Below are 12,786 nucleotides of genomic sequence, written 5' to 3' on the forward strand. Positions count from 1 at the left end.
TTGGACACCAGTCCCCACCCCAGGACTGTTGGCTCACTTGGAGCAGCGCCAGGGTCACTGGCCGCCACTCCCTCAGGTTGGTAATGTGTGTATCTTGCAATGAGTGCACAGGGTCTTGTGGAAGTCACTGAGTCAAGAGAGCAGGGATTTGAACCCAGGGCTGTAGAGCCCCAAACCCAGGCTTCTTCGCTTGCCTGGGCCTGTCATATCATCCAGGCCCCTTCGGGGTACTCTCCAGTCCCAACCCCCTCCTCTCCCAGCTTGAGCACTAGGCACTAGACCTAGGGCTGGCCATCAGCCAGGTGGGCACGTCCACTGAAGTTTTCATGAAGTAATCCTTTAGAGATTGGTTGTGCCGAAGGGCAAGGACCTTGTTCTACATTCTCCCACTTCCGCCCAGTCAGGTGTGAGTGAGGAGCATGGGAACAGTGGTAAGAACTGGATCCAGGGTCCTGGTCGCGGTGGCCTGTCTGCTCCTAGCATTCCCTGCCACAGCCCCTGGTAAGACACAGCTACAGGGCCTGCAGAGGTGGGAGCTTTTGGGTTGGTGGGAGGATTTGGGGGGAGGGGGCAAGAGTGAGGTAGGGACAGGGAGGAGTGGGCAGCCTGCTCGGGGAAGGAGCCCTCAGTTCATAGGAATGCCAGGGGCTGTGCATCCTGTCTGGGCAGGGGGTCTGCCCTCGCTGTTGTGTATGAGATGGGCATACACACATAGCCCTGCCAGGCAACATGATTGTCCTTACTTTTAAAGTGGCCCCGGGATTTGTTTTAATCAGTAAGACACAGACACAGAAATGACTGTCATGAAAGAAGTTTACCCACAGTTGCCTAGAGGCAGGAGGCATGCAAGGAAGCAGAAGGTGAGGGAAAAATGTGGGCAAGAGCCTTGTGGTTGTTTCCTGGGAAAGGAATGGGTGAGGCAGGCTGAGCAGGTTTAGCATTGGCTAGCTTGAATAATTTCAGTGGGCCCTGGGGCATGGGGCTGTCCCTAGTGTCTGGTACCTGGTTCTGGAGTGACTAGGGCAGGTGATTAGTGGCCTGAAGTCCGAGGGCCCCACAGAGGGCGGGTGGGATCTGGATTGGTTGGTTCCCGTTTAAAAGTCTCACTTCCCAGTGAGTTATTTACTATTTCGAAGAGTTGGCTAGCCCTGGGAGGGGCAGTCCCTCCCAGGTCAGCAAGGCTCCCGATGTCAAAATATCAGAAGAGATAAAATAAAAAGACATGGTCATCACATCTTATTTAGCAGATGAGTCATCTGAGGTTCAGAGAGGGTGAGTGGCTGGCCCAAGACCCAAGGCCCCACAAATAGGTCTGTGGGTCCCAGAAGAGCCTGGTTCCTTCCCTCGGTGTACTGGTGTGGCCTGGAGGAAAGTGAGTAGGGAGGAGAAAGTAGGGGTTAATCATAACGCCCATCTCACTTGCTGGGAAGCTTAGTCCAAGTGCTGTGCGCAAGTGCTCAGAACAGGGCCTGGAATAGCAGATGCTCAGAGAGTGAATGTTTAATGAGTCCATCTGCCGTCCCATCCGCCATGGCCCCTCTGTCCTGCCCTCAGGGTTGGAGGTCGCTCAGCCTGAAGTGGACACCACCCTGGGCCGCGTTCGAGGCTGGCAGGTGGGCGTGAAGGCCACAGACCGCCTTGTAAATGTCTTCCTGGGCATCCCATTTGCCCAGCCACCATTGGGGCCTGGCCGGTTCTCAGCCTCGCGCCCAGCGCAGTCCTGGGAGAGTGTGCGAGATGCCAGCACTGCCCCCCCAATGTGAGTAGCCCCCGTGGAGGTGGGCAAGTGAGCAGGTTGGCAGAGGTCCAGCTGCTGGAGCTTGCAGGACTGACCCGCCGGCCCTCAGGCTCATCCTTGGCCGCAGATGCCTTCAAGATCCGGAGAGAATGAACAACGGCAGATTCATGCTGAACAGAAAGCACCAGATCTTCCCTATTTCGGAGGACTGCCTGATCCTCAACATCTACAGCCCGGCTGAGGCCACTGCAGGGGCCGGGAAGCCCGTGTGCAGCCCAGAGGGCACTGTCCACCCATCCAGCTCTGCCTGGCCTGCCCCCTCCCCATCCCTGCCCCCAGAGCCCTCCAAGGGTCCCAAGAATGCCCTGGGCTGGTGCGTGGGCAGCTGGGGCCTGAAGAGCTGGGGTAACTGCCTCAGCGCCATCTCTGCAGGTCATGGTATGGATCCATGGGGGCGGTTTCATGGTTGGCGCTGCCACCTCCCAGGACGGGTCAGCCCTGTCTGCCTACGGAGATGTGGTAGTGGTCACAGTCCAGTACCACCTGGGGTTCCTTGGCTTCTTCAGGTGAGGTGGCAGAGCACGGGCTGTGTTGACTGCATTGAGCAGAGGCCAGCTTGTGAGAGGAATTGGGGATCTAGGGTGAGAGTCCAGAGCTTGAATGGAGATCTCTCAGGCAAACAGAGGGGCTGCGGACCAAGCGCCCCTCCCCCACGCTGTCTGGGGCAGAGTAGAGTGCTCCCTGAGGCTCCACTCTGGTGGAGGAGCTCAACCAAAACCAGAATTATACAGTGAACTTGGTCCTTTGGGCAGAAGGCGTTGGCTCTGGTCTAGGGCCAGGATCCCAGCAGAGGGTAGGGGCAAGGAACAACAAGCTCTGCCAGCCACTCGAGAGCCAGGGCAGGCTGCCCAGCCAGGCCCACCCACACCATGTGCTGGGCATGTGGATACCAAGTGTGGCTCATAGCCAAGTCAGACTTGGGGAGCAGGGGAGGGTCTGGAGTCCTAATGGCTAGTTCAAAGCAAACCTGCAAAGGCTGAGGAAAATCTGTCAGGGGGAGCCAGTCCGCACTAACCACTCCCCCATTCTACCACCAGCACTGGGGACAAGCATGCACCTGGCAACTGGGGCTTCCTAGATGTAGTGGCTGCTCTGCGCTGGGTGCAGGGGAACATCACCCCCTTCGGGGGTGACCCCAACTCTGTCACCATCTTTGGCGGATCTGCCGGTGCCTGCATTGTCTCTGCCCTGGTGAGTCACCCCAGGGGGCTAGCAATGGTGTCTCTTGTGGTCCTAGACCTCCCAGCTCCTCTGCCCTCCTCTCACAGCCCTCTGTCCTCCACTGCCCACAGGTTCTGTCCCCGCTGGCTGCAGGGCTGTTCCACAGAGCCATAGCACAGAGTCGAGTCATCACCATGCTGGGGTTACTGGATTCTGACCCATGGCCCCAGGCTCAGGTCTGCGTTTCTTTCACTCTGTTACCCACCATGTACCTGCCTCACCCCACCCTGTGCTTGCCCTGGAGTCCCAGAGGGGGTATTACCAGTAGGGAGCTCCTTGTTGGCTAAGAGGGACTCACCGGGATGAAGGAAGCACAGGGCCATTGGACGCTCAGGGAAAACCACCAGTGCCAGCTGGATGCGAGATAATTCAGGAACCCATCTCTCCAGCCTCACTTCCCACTGACTCCCCAACCCTGCTCCAGCCTTAGCACTTTCCACCACCCCCTCCCTGCCAGACTGGGTGTGCTGGAATCCCTCCCCCTCTAAACCCTATCTCATTTTTTTATTCACTCCGCCAAACTTTATTGACACCACTGGCTCTGAGAATATAGTTAACTAGATAATGACACTGTTCTTGGAGGGATAAAGGGGACTCAGCCACACACACAGATAATGACAGTGTGATGCAATGGGGGACACATGGGGACCCTGGGGACCACCCAAGCTGGTGGGCAAGGAAGGCCTCTCAGGGCTGGTGGCAGGTGTCTTGCTGGTCTTGAAGTCCCATCTCTGACATCGGTGCCCCAGCTCTCCTACAGATGCATCTCTCTACGGGAGGCGGAGGGCTGGAAGGTGGGGGTTGATGGGTGAGAGGGAGGGAAGACCCTTTTGTCTGTCCCCAGAGCTTCGTGGACTTCTTGGCCTGCAGCTCTAATTCCTCGGCTGAGATGTTGCCGTGCCTTCGGCAGAAGGCAGACAAGGAGTTGATCCCTCCCAAGATGTCGGTATGCCCACCCTTGGGGGATGGTGACGGGCAATAGCACAGAAGGGGTCCTGTCCAGCTCCTGTGGGAACAGAGGGACAATCAGCAGTCTGGAGTGAGGCTTGGGGCAGCCACCCATGAGGGGAAGGGGCTGAGGGCCCAACTAGGCCTGGGAGCATGAATGGAGGGCCACCGCAGCCCCAAGGGTGAGCCCTGGCTTCCAGGGAAGAGGCCTGCCTGGAAGCATCAGTTGCCTGGTCTCCTGACTCCCCTTGGGTCCTCTAACCCTGGTGGCCTCCATCCCCTTTCTTTCCCTTAAGGCTCACCCACTCAGGCATGCAGCCGGGTGGCCTCTGGGGTCCCATCTTTTGAGACTTGGGCGTGACTGGGAGGCCTGTCTTGCTTTCTCCTGCAGAGAATTGTAGCTTCCTACACCATTGATGGCAACTTCTTTCCCAAGAACCCCAAGGAGCTCCTGAGGGAGAGGCAGTTCCACTCTGTGCCCTTCCTCCTGGGTTTCAACAATCATGAGTTTAGCTGGCTCATCCCCAGAGTGAGTGTCCTATGGCCCCTGTGCCCTTCAAGGCCCTGCCCCAGCCAGTCTTCTTCCACCCCAACATCATCACCATAGCCTGTGAGCGGAGCACTCCCACTCAATAGGTCAGAAAGCTGAGGATCGGAGAGGTTTAAGGGACTTACTCAAGGTTACCCAGCTTAATTTTCCCAAAGCAAATGTATCCTTCTTGGGGCCAAGCTTTTGCACTAAGTGGCCTTCTGGGCAATGCTGATCCAAGGCATATTCATGCCTTTATGTCTGGTTTATATATCAGGCTCTGTGAGACTAATTAGCATGACTCCGTACCTGAGAGACTAAGTACCTGAGATGCTCAGGCTTCAGAAACATTAAGCCACTGGGCCAGAAACATTAAGTCATGGCCCAAGTGCCTTCCAGTCCTTTCCAGGTGCACAGAACTCCCCACACAGAGTGTCAACATCATGCTTTCCTTGTGAGCATCTTGTCATATCATTCTCACCCTTCTACCCATCTTCACAGCAATCGATTGTAATGACTGCAAAACCTTCCACAAAGGGAGGGTCCCATCGTAAAGTTCCTTCATTTCAGCACTTGGGCAGCTTCTAGTTTTTACCACTGAATCTAAGAGTTCAGTGAACAGCTTCATGTCCACGGCCTTTGTCCTCTGACTTATTCCTTTGGAATTAATCTCTAGGAGGGGCATTTGGGTGCTTGCTGGATGAGAGGCTCACACAATCTTGACACTCAAGGACGAAGCTTGTAGAAGTTTCTAGGCCAGGCCAGGAGTGTGTGTGTGTGTGTGTGTGTGTGTGTGTGTGTAATGGCAGAAGAGAGTTAAGGAGAAACAGTGTCCTGGACTGGGAGGAAGCCTTGCTGCCACGCTGTCAACTTAAAGTTACGAGTATAATGGTGCAAGAGAGCCAAACTGGCTGGGTCCCAAGACCTGGGCAAATCTGTCTGATGTGAATGCTGTGCCCAGGAATTGTAGCCAAGGATGTTTCTCAGGAATTGGGTGGCTCAGAGGGCTGCTCACCTCATTGATGGTGAAGGCATTCCCCCTACTCCCCCTGTATCCATATGAGCACAACTGTATATTTTTCAGCCAACTAGATGTTTACTAAATATCCACGGTGAAAGCTTTAGCCATGGAAAGTAATTCATACCCTTTATGGAGATCTTGCCACTTCTTACATATTACCTCTGGCGTAGCACTTTCTGAAACTGCTACTCCAATTTAAACAGCTGCCAGCAGCTTGGGTGTACAGGTGTTGTTGTAACTTTACCAGCATTTGCAGACCGTAACTTTTAAAATGTCAACTTTATTGAGATATAATTTACATACCATAAAATTTACCCTTTTAAAGTGTACAATTCAGTGGTTTTTAGTATATTCACAAAGTTGTGCTACCATCACCACTATCCTATTCTAGAACATTTACAACACCCTAAAAAGAAGCCTGTACCCATTATCAGTCACTTCCCATTCCTCCCTGCCTTGGTCCCTGGCAACCGCTAATCTACTTTTTGTCTCTGATCTACTTTCTGTCAAATCTACCGATCTGCCTATTCTGGACATTTTATGCACAGTCATGTGCTGCATAATGACGTTTCAGTCAATGACGGACCGCATATATGACGGTGGTTCCATAGGATTAGTACCATAAAGCCTAGATGTGTAGTAGGCTACATCATCTAGATTTGCGTAAGTACACTCTATGATGTTCGCACAACGACAAAATCGCCTGACGCATTTTTCAAATGTATTCCCATTGTTAAGCGACGCATGACTGTAAATAGAATCATACAATATCTGGTTTTTTGTGTCTGGCTTCTTTCACTTAATGTCATGTTTTCAAGGTTCATCTATGTTGTAGCATGTATCAGTACTTTATTATTTTTTATGGCTTGAATAGACCACTGTATGGATATACTACATTTTGTTTATCCATTCATCAGTTGACAGACATTTGGGTTGTTTCCATCTTTTCAGCTATTATGGATAATCCTACAGTGAACATTCATGGACAAGTTTTTATGCAAACATATGTTTTAACTTCCCTTGGTTGTATACCTAGGGGTGGAATTGCTGAGTCATATAGTAACTCTGTGTTTAATCATTTGAGGAACTGCTGAACTGTTTTCCAAAGTGGCTACACCATTTTACATTCCCACCAGCAATGTATAAGGATTTCAGTGTATAAGGATGTATATAAATGTATACATTTCAATGTATAAGGATTACTCCACATCCTTGCCAACATTTGTTATTGTCTTTCGTTTTGATTATAGTGATCCTAGGGGGTGTGAAGTGGTATCTCGTTGTGGTTTTGATTTGCATTTCCCTAATAACTAAAGATGTTGAGCATCTTTTCATGTGTGTATTGGCCATGTCTTCTTTGGAGAAATGTCTATTAAAATCCTTTACCCATTTTTAAATTGGATTATTTATCTTTTTATTGTTGAGTTGTAAGAGTTTTTCATATATTCTAGATACAAGTCCCTGATCAGATGTATGACTTGCAAGTATTTTTTTCCCATTTCATGGGTTGTCTTTTCATTTCATTGATGGTGTCCTTTGCAACACAAAACTTTTTCGTTTTGATGATAGTCCAATCTATTTTTTCTTTTGTTGCTTGTGCTTTTGGTGTCATATCTAAGAAACAATTGCTTAATCCAAAGTTATAAAGATTCACCTCTATATTTTCTTCTAAGAATTTTATGATTTTAGCTCTTACATTTAGGTCTATGATTCATTTGACATTAATTTTTGTATATGATGTGAGTTAGGGATTCCTTTGCATGTGGTTATCCAGTTTTCCCTGCATCATTTGTTGAAAAAACTATTCTTTCCTTATTGAATTGCTTTGGTACCTGTATTAAAAATCAATTGACTGTAAATATAGGCTTTTTTTGTGTGTGTGTGAGGAAGATCAGCCCTGAGCTACCATCCATGCCAATCCTCCTCTTTTTGCTGAGGAAGACTGGCCCTGAGCTAACATCCATGCAGGTCTTCCTCCACTTTATGTGGGATGCCGCCACAGCATGGCCTGACAAGCGATGCGTTGGTGCAGGCCTGGGATCCGAACCCCGGGCCGCCAGCAGCAGAGCATGCGCACTTAACCGCTATGCGACGGGGCCAGCCCTAAATGTAGGGATTGATTTCTGGACTCTCAATTCTATTCCATTAATTTATGCGTCTATCCTTATTCCACTACCACACTATCTTAATCACTCTAGTTTTCTAGTAAGTTTTGAAATTGGGAAGTGTGAACCCTCCAACTTTGTTCTTTTTCAAGATTGCTATATTCCTTTGCTAGGGCTGCCATAACAAAGGAACACAATCTGGGTGGCTTAAACAACAGAAATTAATTGTCTCACAATTCTAGAAGCTAGAACTCTGAAACCAAGCTGTTAGCAGGGTTGGTTCCTTTTGAGTGCTGTGAGAAAGAATCCATGCCTCTCTCCTAGTTTCTGGTAACCTCAGGCATTCCTTGGCTTTTTCCTTCTGTCTTCACATTGTCTTCCCTCTGTACTGTCTGTCTCTGTGTCAAAATTTCCCCTTTTCACAAGGTTACTAGTCATACTGGACTAGGGCTCACCCAAATGATTACCTCTGTAATCACCTTAATTTAACTTGACTACTCTGTAAAGGCCCTATCTTTAAATAAGATCACATTCTGAGGTACTGGGGCTGATGAGTCCACCTTTGTTTTTGATGGAGATACAACTCAATCCATAACAATTGTTTTGGCTATTTGGGTCCCTTGCATTTCCATATGAATTATGATAAGCTTGTCAATTTCTGCAAAAAAGCAGCTGAGTTGATAAGGATCATGCCGAATCTGCAGATTAGTTTGGAAGAATTGCCATCCTAACAACGTTAAGTCTTCCGACCCATGAACATGGGATGTCTTTCCATTTAGTCAGGTCTTCTTTAATTTCTTTCAAGTATGTTTTCTTTTTTGTTTTTTTGTGAGGAAGATCAGCCCTGAGCTAACATCCATGCCAATCCTCCTCTTTTTGCTGAGGAAGACTGGCCCTGGGCTAACATCCGTGCCACTCTTCCTCCACCTTATATGGGACGCCGCCACATTATGGCTTGACAAGTGGTGCATCTGTGTGCGCCCAGGATCCGAACCTGCAAACCCTGCGCTGCCCAAGCGGAGCTCGCGCACTTAACTGCTACGCCACTGGGCCAGCCCCATCAAGTATATGTTTTCTAATTTTTAATGTACAAGTCTTGCACTCCCTTTATTAAATTTATTCCTAAGTATTTTTTTTTTTAAGATTTTATTTATTTATTTTCCCCCCAAAGCCCCAGTAGATAGTTGTATGTCATAGGTGCACATCCTTCTAGTTGCTGTATGTGGGACGCGGCCTCAGCACGGCCGGAGAAGCAGTGCACCGGTGCACGCCCGGGATCCGAACCCGGGCCGCCAGCAGCAGAGCGCGCGCACTTAACCGCTAAGCCACGGGGCCGGCCCATATTCCTAAGTATTTTATTCTTTTTGATGCTGTGGTAAATGGAGTTGTTTCTCTAATATGATCTTCAGATTGTTCCTTGCTAGTGTATAGAAATACAATTGATTTTTGTATATTGATCTTGTAGACCAACATTTTTAAAAAGTTTTGCTACTTTAGCTTCTATAGCCTTTAGTTTAGTCCTTTAATTTCTAGTGAAGATTAATATCGCCCTTTGGGTGTACACCCTTTGTGTTTATTCATCTGTGGAGTTTCTGTTCCTGTTCTCACAAAGATTAACAAAGAGCCTACCAGCCATGAAACTGACTTTAACAGTTAACGTTTCCACACTGCTTACTCTGTGTCAGGGCTTTTATATGTAGTAACTCAGTCCTCACAACAATCCTATGAGGAGGTTATTGTCATTCCTCTTTCACAGATTAAGAAACTGAGGCACAGAGAGTTTAAGTAACTGGCCCCAGGTCATGCACCTAGTAAGTGGCAGAGCTGGGATTTGAACCCAGAGACTGTGCCCTTAAAACTGTAACATACAAAGCCAACATTTGACTTTAAAGACAACATTTTAACTTTTCCTGTAGCCCCTGCTACAGCACCTGGGGGTCTTGATGTTACTCTATGAAAATGTGGAACAAATTCTGGGGTTGCTGTTAACCATTTGCCTGCTGTTTTTGATGCTGTTTCCTCTCCCTCTGGTTTGAAGTTTATCTCTTCGGGTCTGTGGACTTGTGGGTTTGGTCACACTTGGCTCTATAACAAGTTCATGGGCACAGGGCTGTGGACACTCACCTGTTTGTGGCTGGAAGTGGGGCAGTGATCAAGCCGTACTGAAAGGTTCTTGGTGTCCCCACAGGGCTGGGGTTTCCTGGACAAGATGGAGCAGATGAACCTGGAGGACATACTGACCACCTTGAGGCCCATGTTCAGCACTCTGGTGAGACAAAAGGCAGGAAGGGGTGGTCCAGTGGGTGTCCTCCTACCCAGCATAGTCTCTGCTCCTACCCTCCAACACCCGCAGCTACCCACCTACCACAAAGCGCCTTGGTCCAACTGCTGACTTTTAGTTCCACCCAAGAATCCCCTTGGATATGAGTCAATGTGGTTCTTAGAGGAAGATTATCATCATCATCATTGTCATCCTAGACTGCCCCTTAACGAGCACATACTATGCCAGAGACTGTGCTGTGCTGAGCATTAGGACAGGCATTCATCTCCTTCAATCCTCATCACAAGCCTGTCAAGTAGGAACTTCCATCATCCCCATTTTACAGATGAGGAAACTGAAGCTAAAGGTCTCATGGTGGGTAAAGGGCAGAGGCAGAGCTTGAGCCAGCTCTGTCTGATCCCAGAGCTTCAGCTGTTAAGATCACGCTGTCAGATGTGGAGCCAGGTGGACCTGGGGTCAAATCCCAACCCTGGCTACTTGTCCACAGTTAACCTAACCCTTCTGAGCCCATTTATTCACCTGTAAATGAGGATGATAATTCCCACCCACGTGAGCTGTTGTAAGAAGGAAACTGGATGCTGCTTTTGAAGAGTCTACCAGGGAGCCGGTACCCAGGAGGTGCTCAATCTCTGCACATTTCCCTTCTGTGGGACCTCCAGAGCCCTCCCCATTCACACAACCTCATCACTACTCTCTGGAGCTGTGGGGAGCCCCCATGATTTGTTCTCTCACCAACTTCCTGCTTAACTTCAACTGAGCACCTGCTCCAAGCCAGACCCTCTGCTAAGGACTTCACATAGGCTGCCAAACAACTCTCCCAGGCAGGAACTGACTTTCAGAGAGGCTCAGCAACCTGTCTGAGGTCACACAGCCAAGCAGTGATTGCAAAGCTAGCATTTGACTCCAACTCTGACTTTATCCTGCCCAGACATCATCTAGAACCCCAAGGAAGGCAGGTGGCTGGCCCCTGACACATGAGCCCTGGGACATGAAAGAGGCCAGGCTGGAGGGTGTGAGGCTTCTTGGGAGGGTCAGCTGTGGCTGTGGGACCTGAGTAGGCCTAAGCCTGGCCTCCTGCCCCAGGATATGCCCGCTGAGGTGATGTCCACCATCATAGCCGAATACCTAGACAGCAGATCAGATGTACAAGGCAAATGCGAGGTCTTCCAGGAACTGTTGGGCGACATTATTATAAACTTTCCCATCTTGAATTTCTCAAGAAACCTCCGAGGTGAGCCTATCCCTGTCCACCTGCCCCACCCTTCCCACTTCAGCCCAGGAGCTGAGTTATCACAGGTGACATGGTCCCCCACCCCACTGCTACCCCCACACCCTGCTTCCTCTCTGGGATGCAGTGTCACAGTAATGAGAGGTGACTCTGGTCGGGCACCCTGCAGAGGAGAAAACCAAGGCTCAGAGAGGTGCAGTGACTTGTCAAAGGTCACCCAGCAGTGCCCATCACCGATTCTCAAGGATTCATTTTACTCAGGAATGGTTTCTCCCGCTTTCAGCAATTCTCTTGAGAGAAAAATCTTCCTTCCTCCAAACCTGGAGGCTAATCCCTAACACAGCCCTGGAACAGCTCCAAATTCCTATCTTAGTGACCTCGGGTAAGACACCTAACCCCTCTGTGCTTTAGTTTCCTCATGTGTAAAATGGCAATAATAATAGAATCTAATCCATAAGTTGTTATGAGAATCAAATGAACGATTACATATAAAGCCTGTGCAATGGTGCTCGACACCTCACAAGTGCTCAGTAAATGCTTGCTGCCAATCATTTGGTCATCATCATTATTATTACTGGCCTTGGTGCTGTTATGAGCCTGTCTTGCCAAAGGTAGGACCTGATCAGGCTGTGAGTACCTAACTCTGATCCAGCCCTCTCTCTGCAGATTCTGGGGTCTCCGTCTTTTTCTATGAGTTCCAGCACCGACCCAGTTCTTTTGGGAAGATCAAGCCGGCCTGGGTGAAGGCTGACCATGGGGCTGAGATTGCCTTCGTTTTCGGGGGTCCTTCCTCACGGATGAGCGCTCCTTACTGGGTGAGGACAGACAGACATGTGATCCCTAGGCTGCCAGGGCCAGGGTGGGGCTTGCAGGAACAGAGGTGTCCAGTCAGCACAAGGAACGCTTGAGTCTCCCCTAGGACCCACCTGACCCTGATCCAGGACTGTTCCTCCCATAGCCTTTCCAGAAGCCACAGAGGAGGAGAAGCAGCTGAGCCTCACCATGATGGCCCAGTGGACCCACTTTGCCCGGACAGGGTAAGTGAGTGAGCAGGCACGCCTGGCTTTGGGCCTAGACCACTCAGATCTGCCCCAAGGGGACCGACACAAGAGGCCTTGGTCTTCATTCATTCCTCCCACCCAGGAAACCCAATGGCGAAGGGCTGCCTCCCTGGCCCCCATTCAACCAGTCAGAGCGATACCTGGAAATCAGCGTGGTGCCACAGGTCAGCGAAAAGCTAAAGGAGGCCCAAATGCGGTTCTGGGAAGAGACATTTTCCACCAAGCTCTGGCAGTGGCAGCAGAAGCAGAAGAATAGGAAGGCCCAGGAGGAGCTCTGAGGCAGGGCCTGAGCCTTCTTGGCTGGGGCCCTACCCTAGGGGTGGCAGAGTCCCAGCAGGGCAGCCTCCTTCTCCCCCTGCTAGGAGATGTTTACCCAAACCAGGCTGATTTGTGGTCATGTCCCTTAAAGCATCAGCCCCTCCATGACTGGCATTGTGCTCTTTTGAAACATCACCTGCTTCCCTTCTTGGGGGCCTTTGCACAAACTCCTCCCTCTTCTTGAAGAGCGTTTCCCATTTGCTTCATGGCAAGTTCCAGCTCATTCCTCAAGCTCCCTAGAGGACCCCCCTCCTCCAGGAAGCCTTCCCTGCCTTC

The 12,786-nt window shown here is 50.1% G+C and overlaps 1 protein-coding gene across 1 annotated transcript; it reads left to right on the top strand.

Annotated features, from left to right (window-relative positions):
• The first annotated feature begins 419 nt into the window (after positions 1-419).
• CES3 (carboxylesterase 3) lies at positions 420-12,470 on the top strand. Its single transcript, XM_058527977.1, is given in 14 exon segments — positions 420-501; positions 1,555-1,759; positions 1,866-2,004; positions 2,171-2,304; positions 2,836-2,989; positions 3,091-3,195; positions 3,864-3,965; positions 4,359-4,496; positions 9,811-9,891; positions 10,987-11,134; positions 11,798-11,917; positions 11,920-11,946; positions 12,090-12,168; positions 12,275-12,470. Coding segments are annotated over 14 exon segments (1,710 nt in total).
• Positions 12,471-12,786: the final 316 nt, after the last annotated feature.

Source organism: Diceros bicornis, chromosome 32 (assembly GCF_020826845.1).
Source record: "Diceros bicornis minor isolate mBicDic1 chromosome 32, mDicBic1.mat.cur, whole genome shotgun sequence".
Taxonomy (NCBI): domain Eukaryota; kingdom Metazoa; phylum Chordata; class Mammalia; order Perissodactyla; family Rhinocerotidae; genus Diceros; species Diceros bicornis.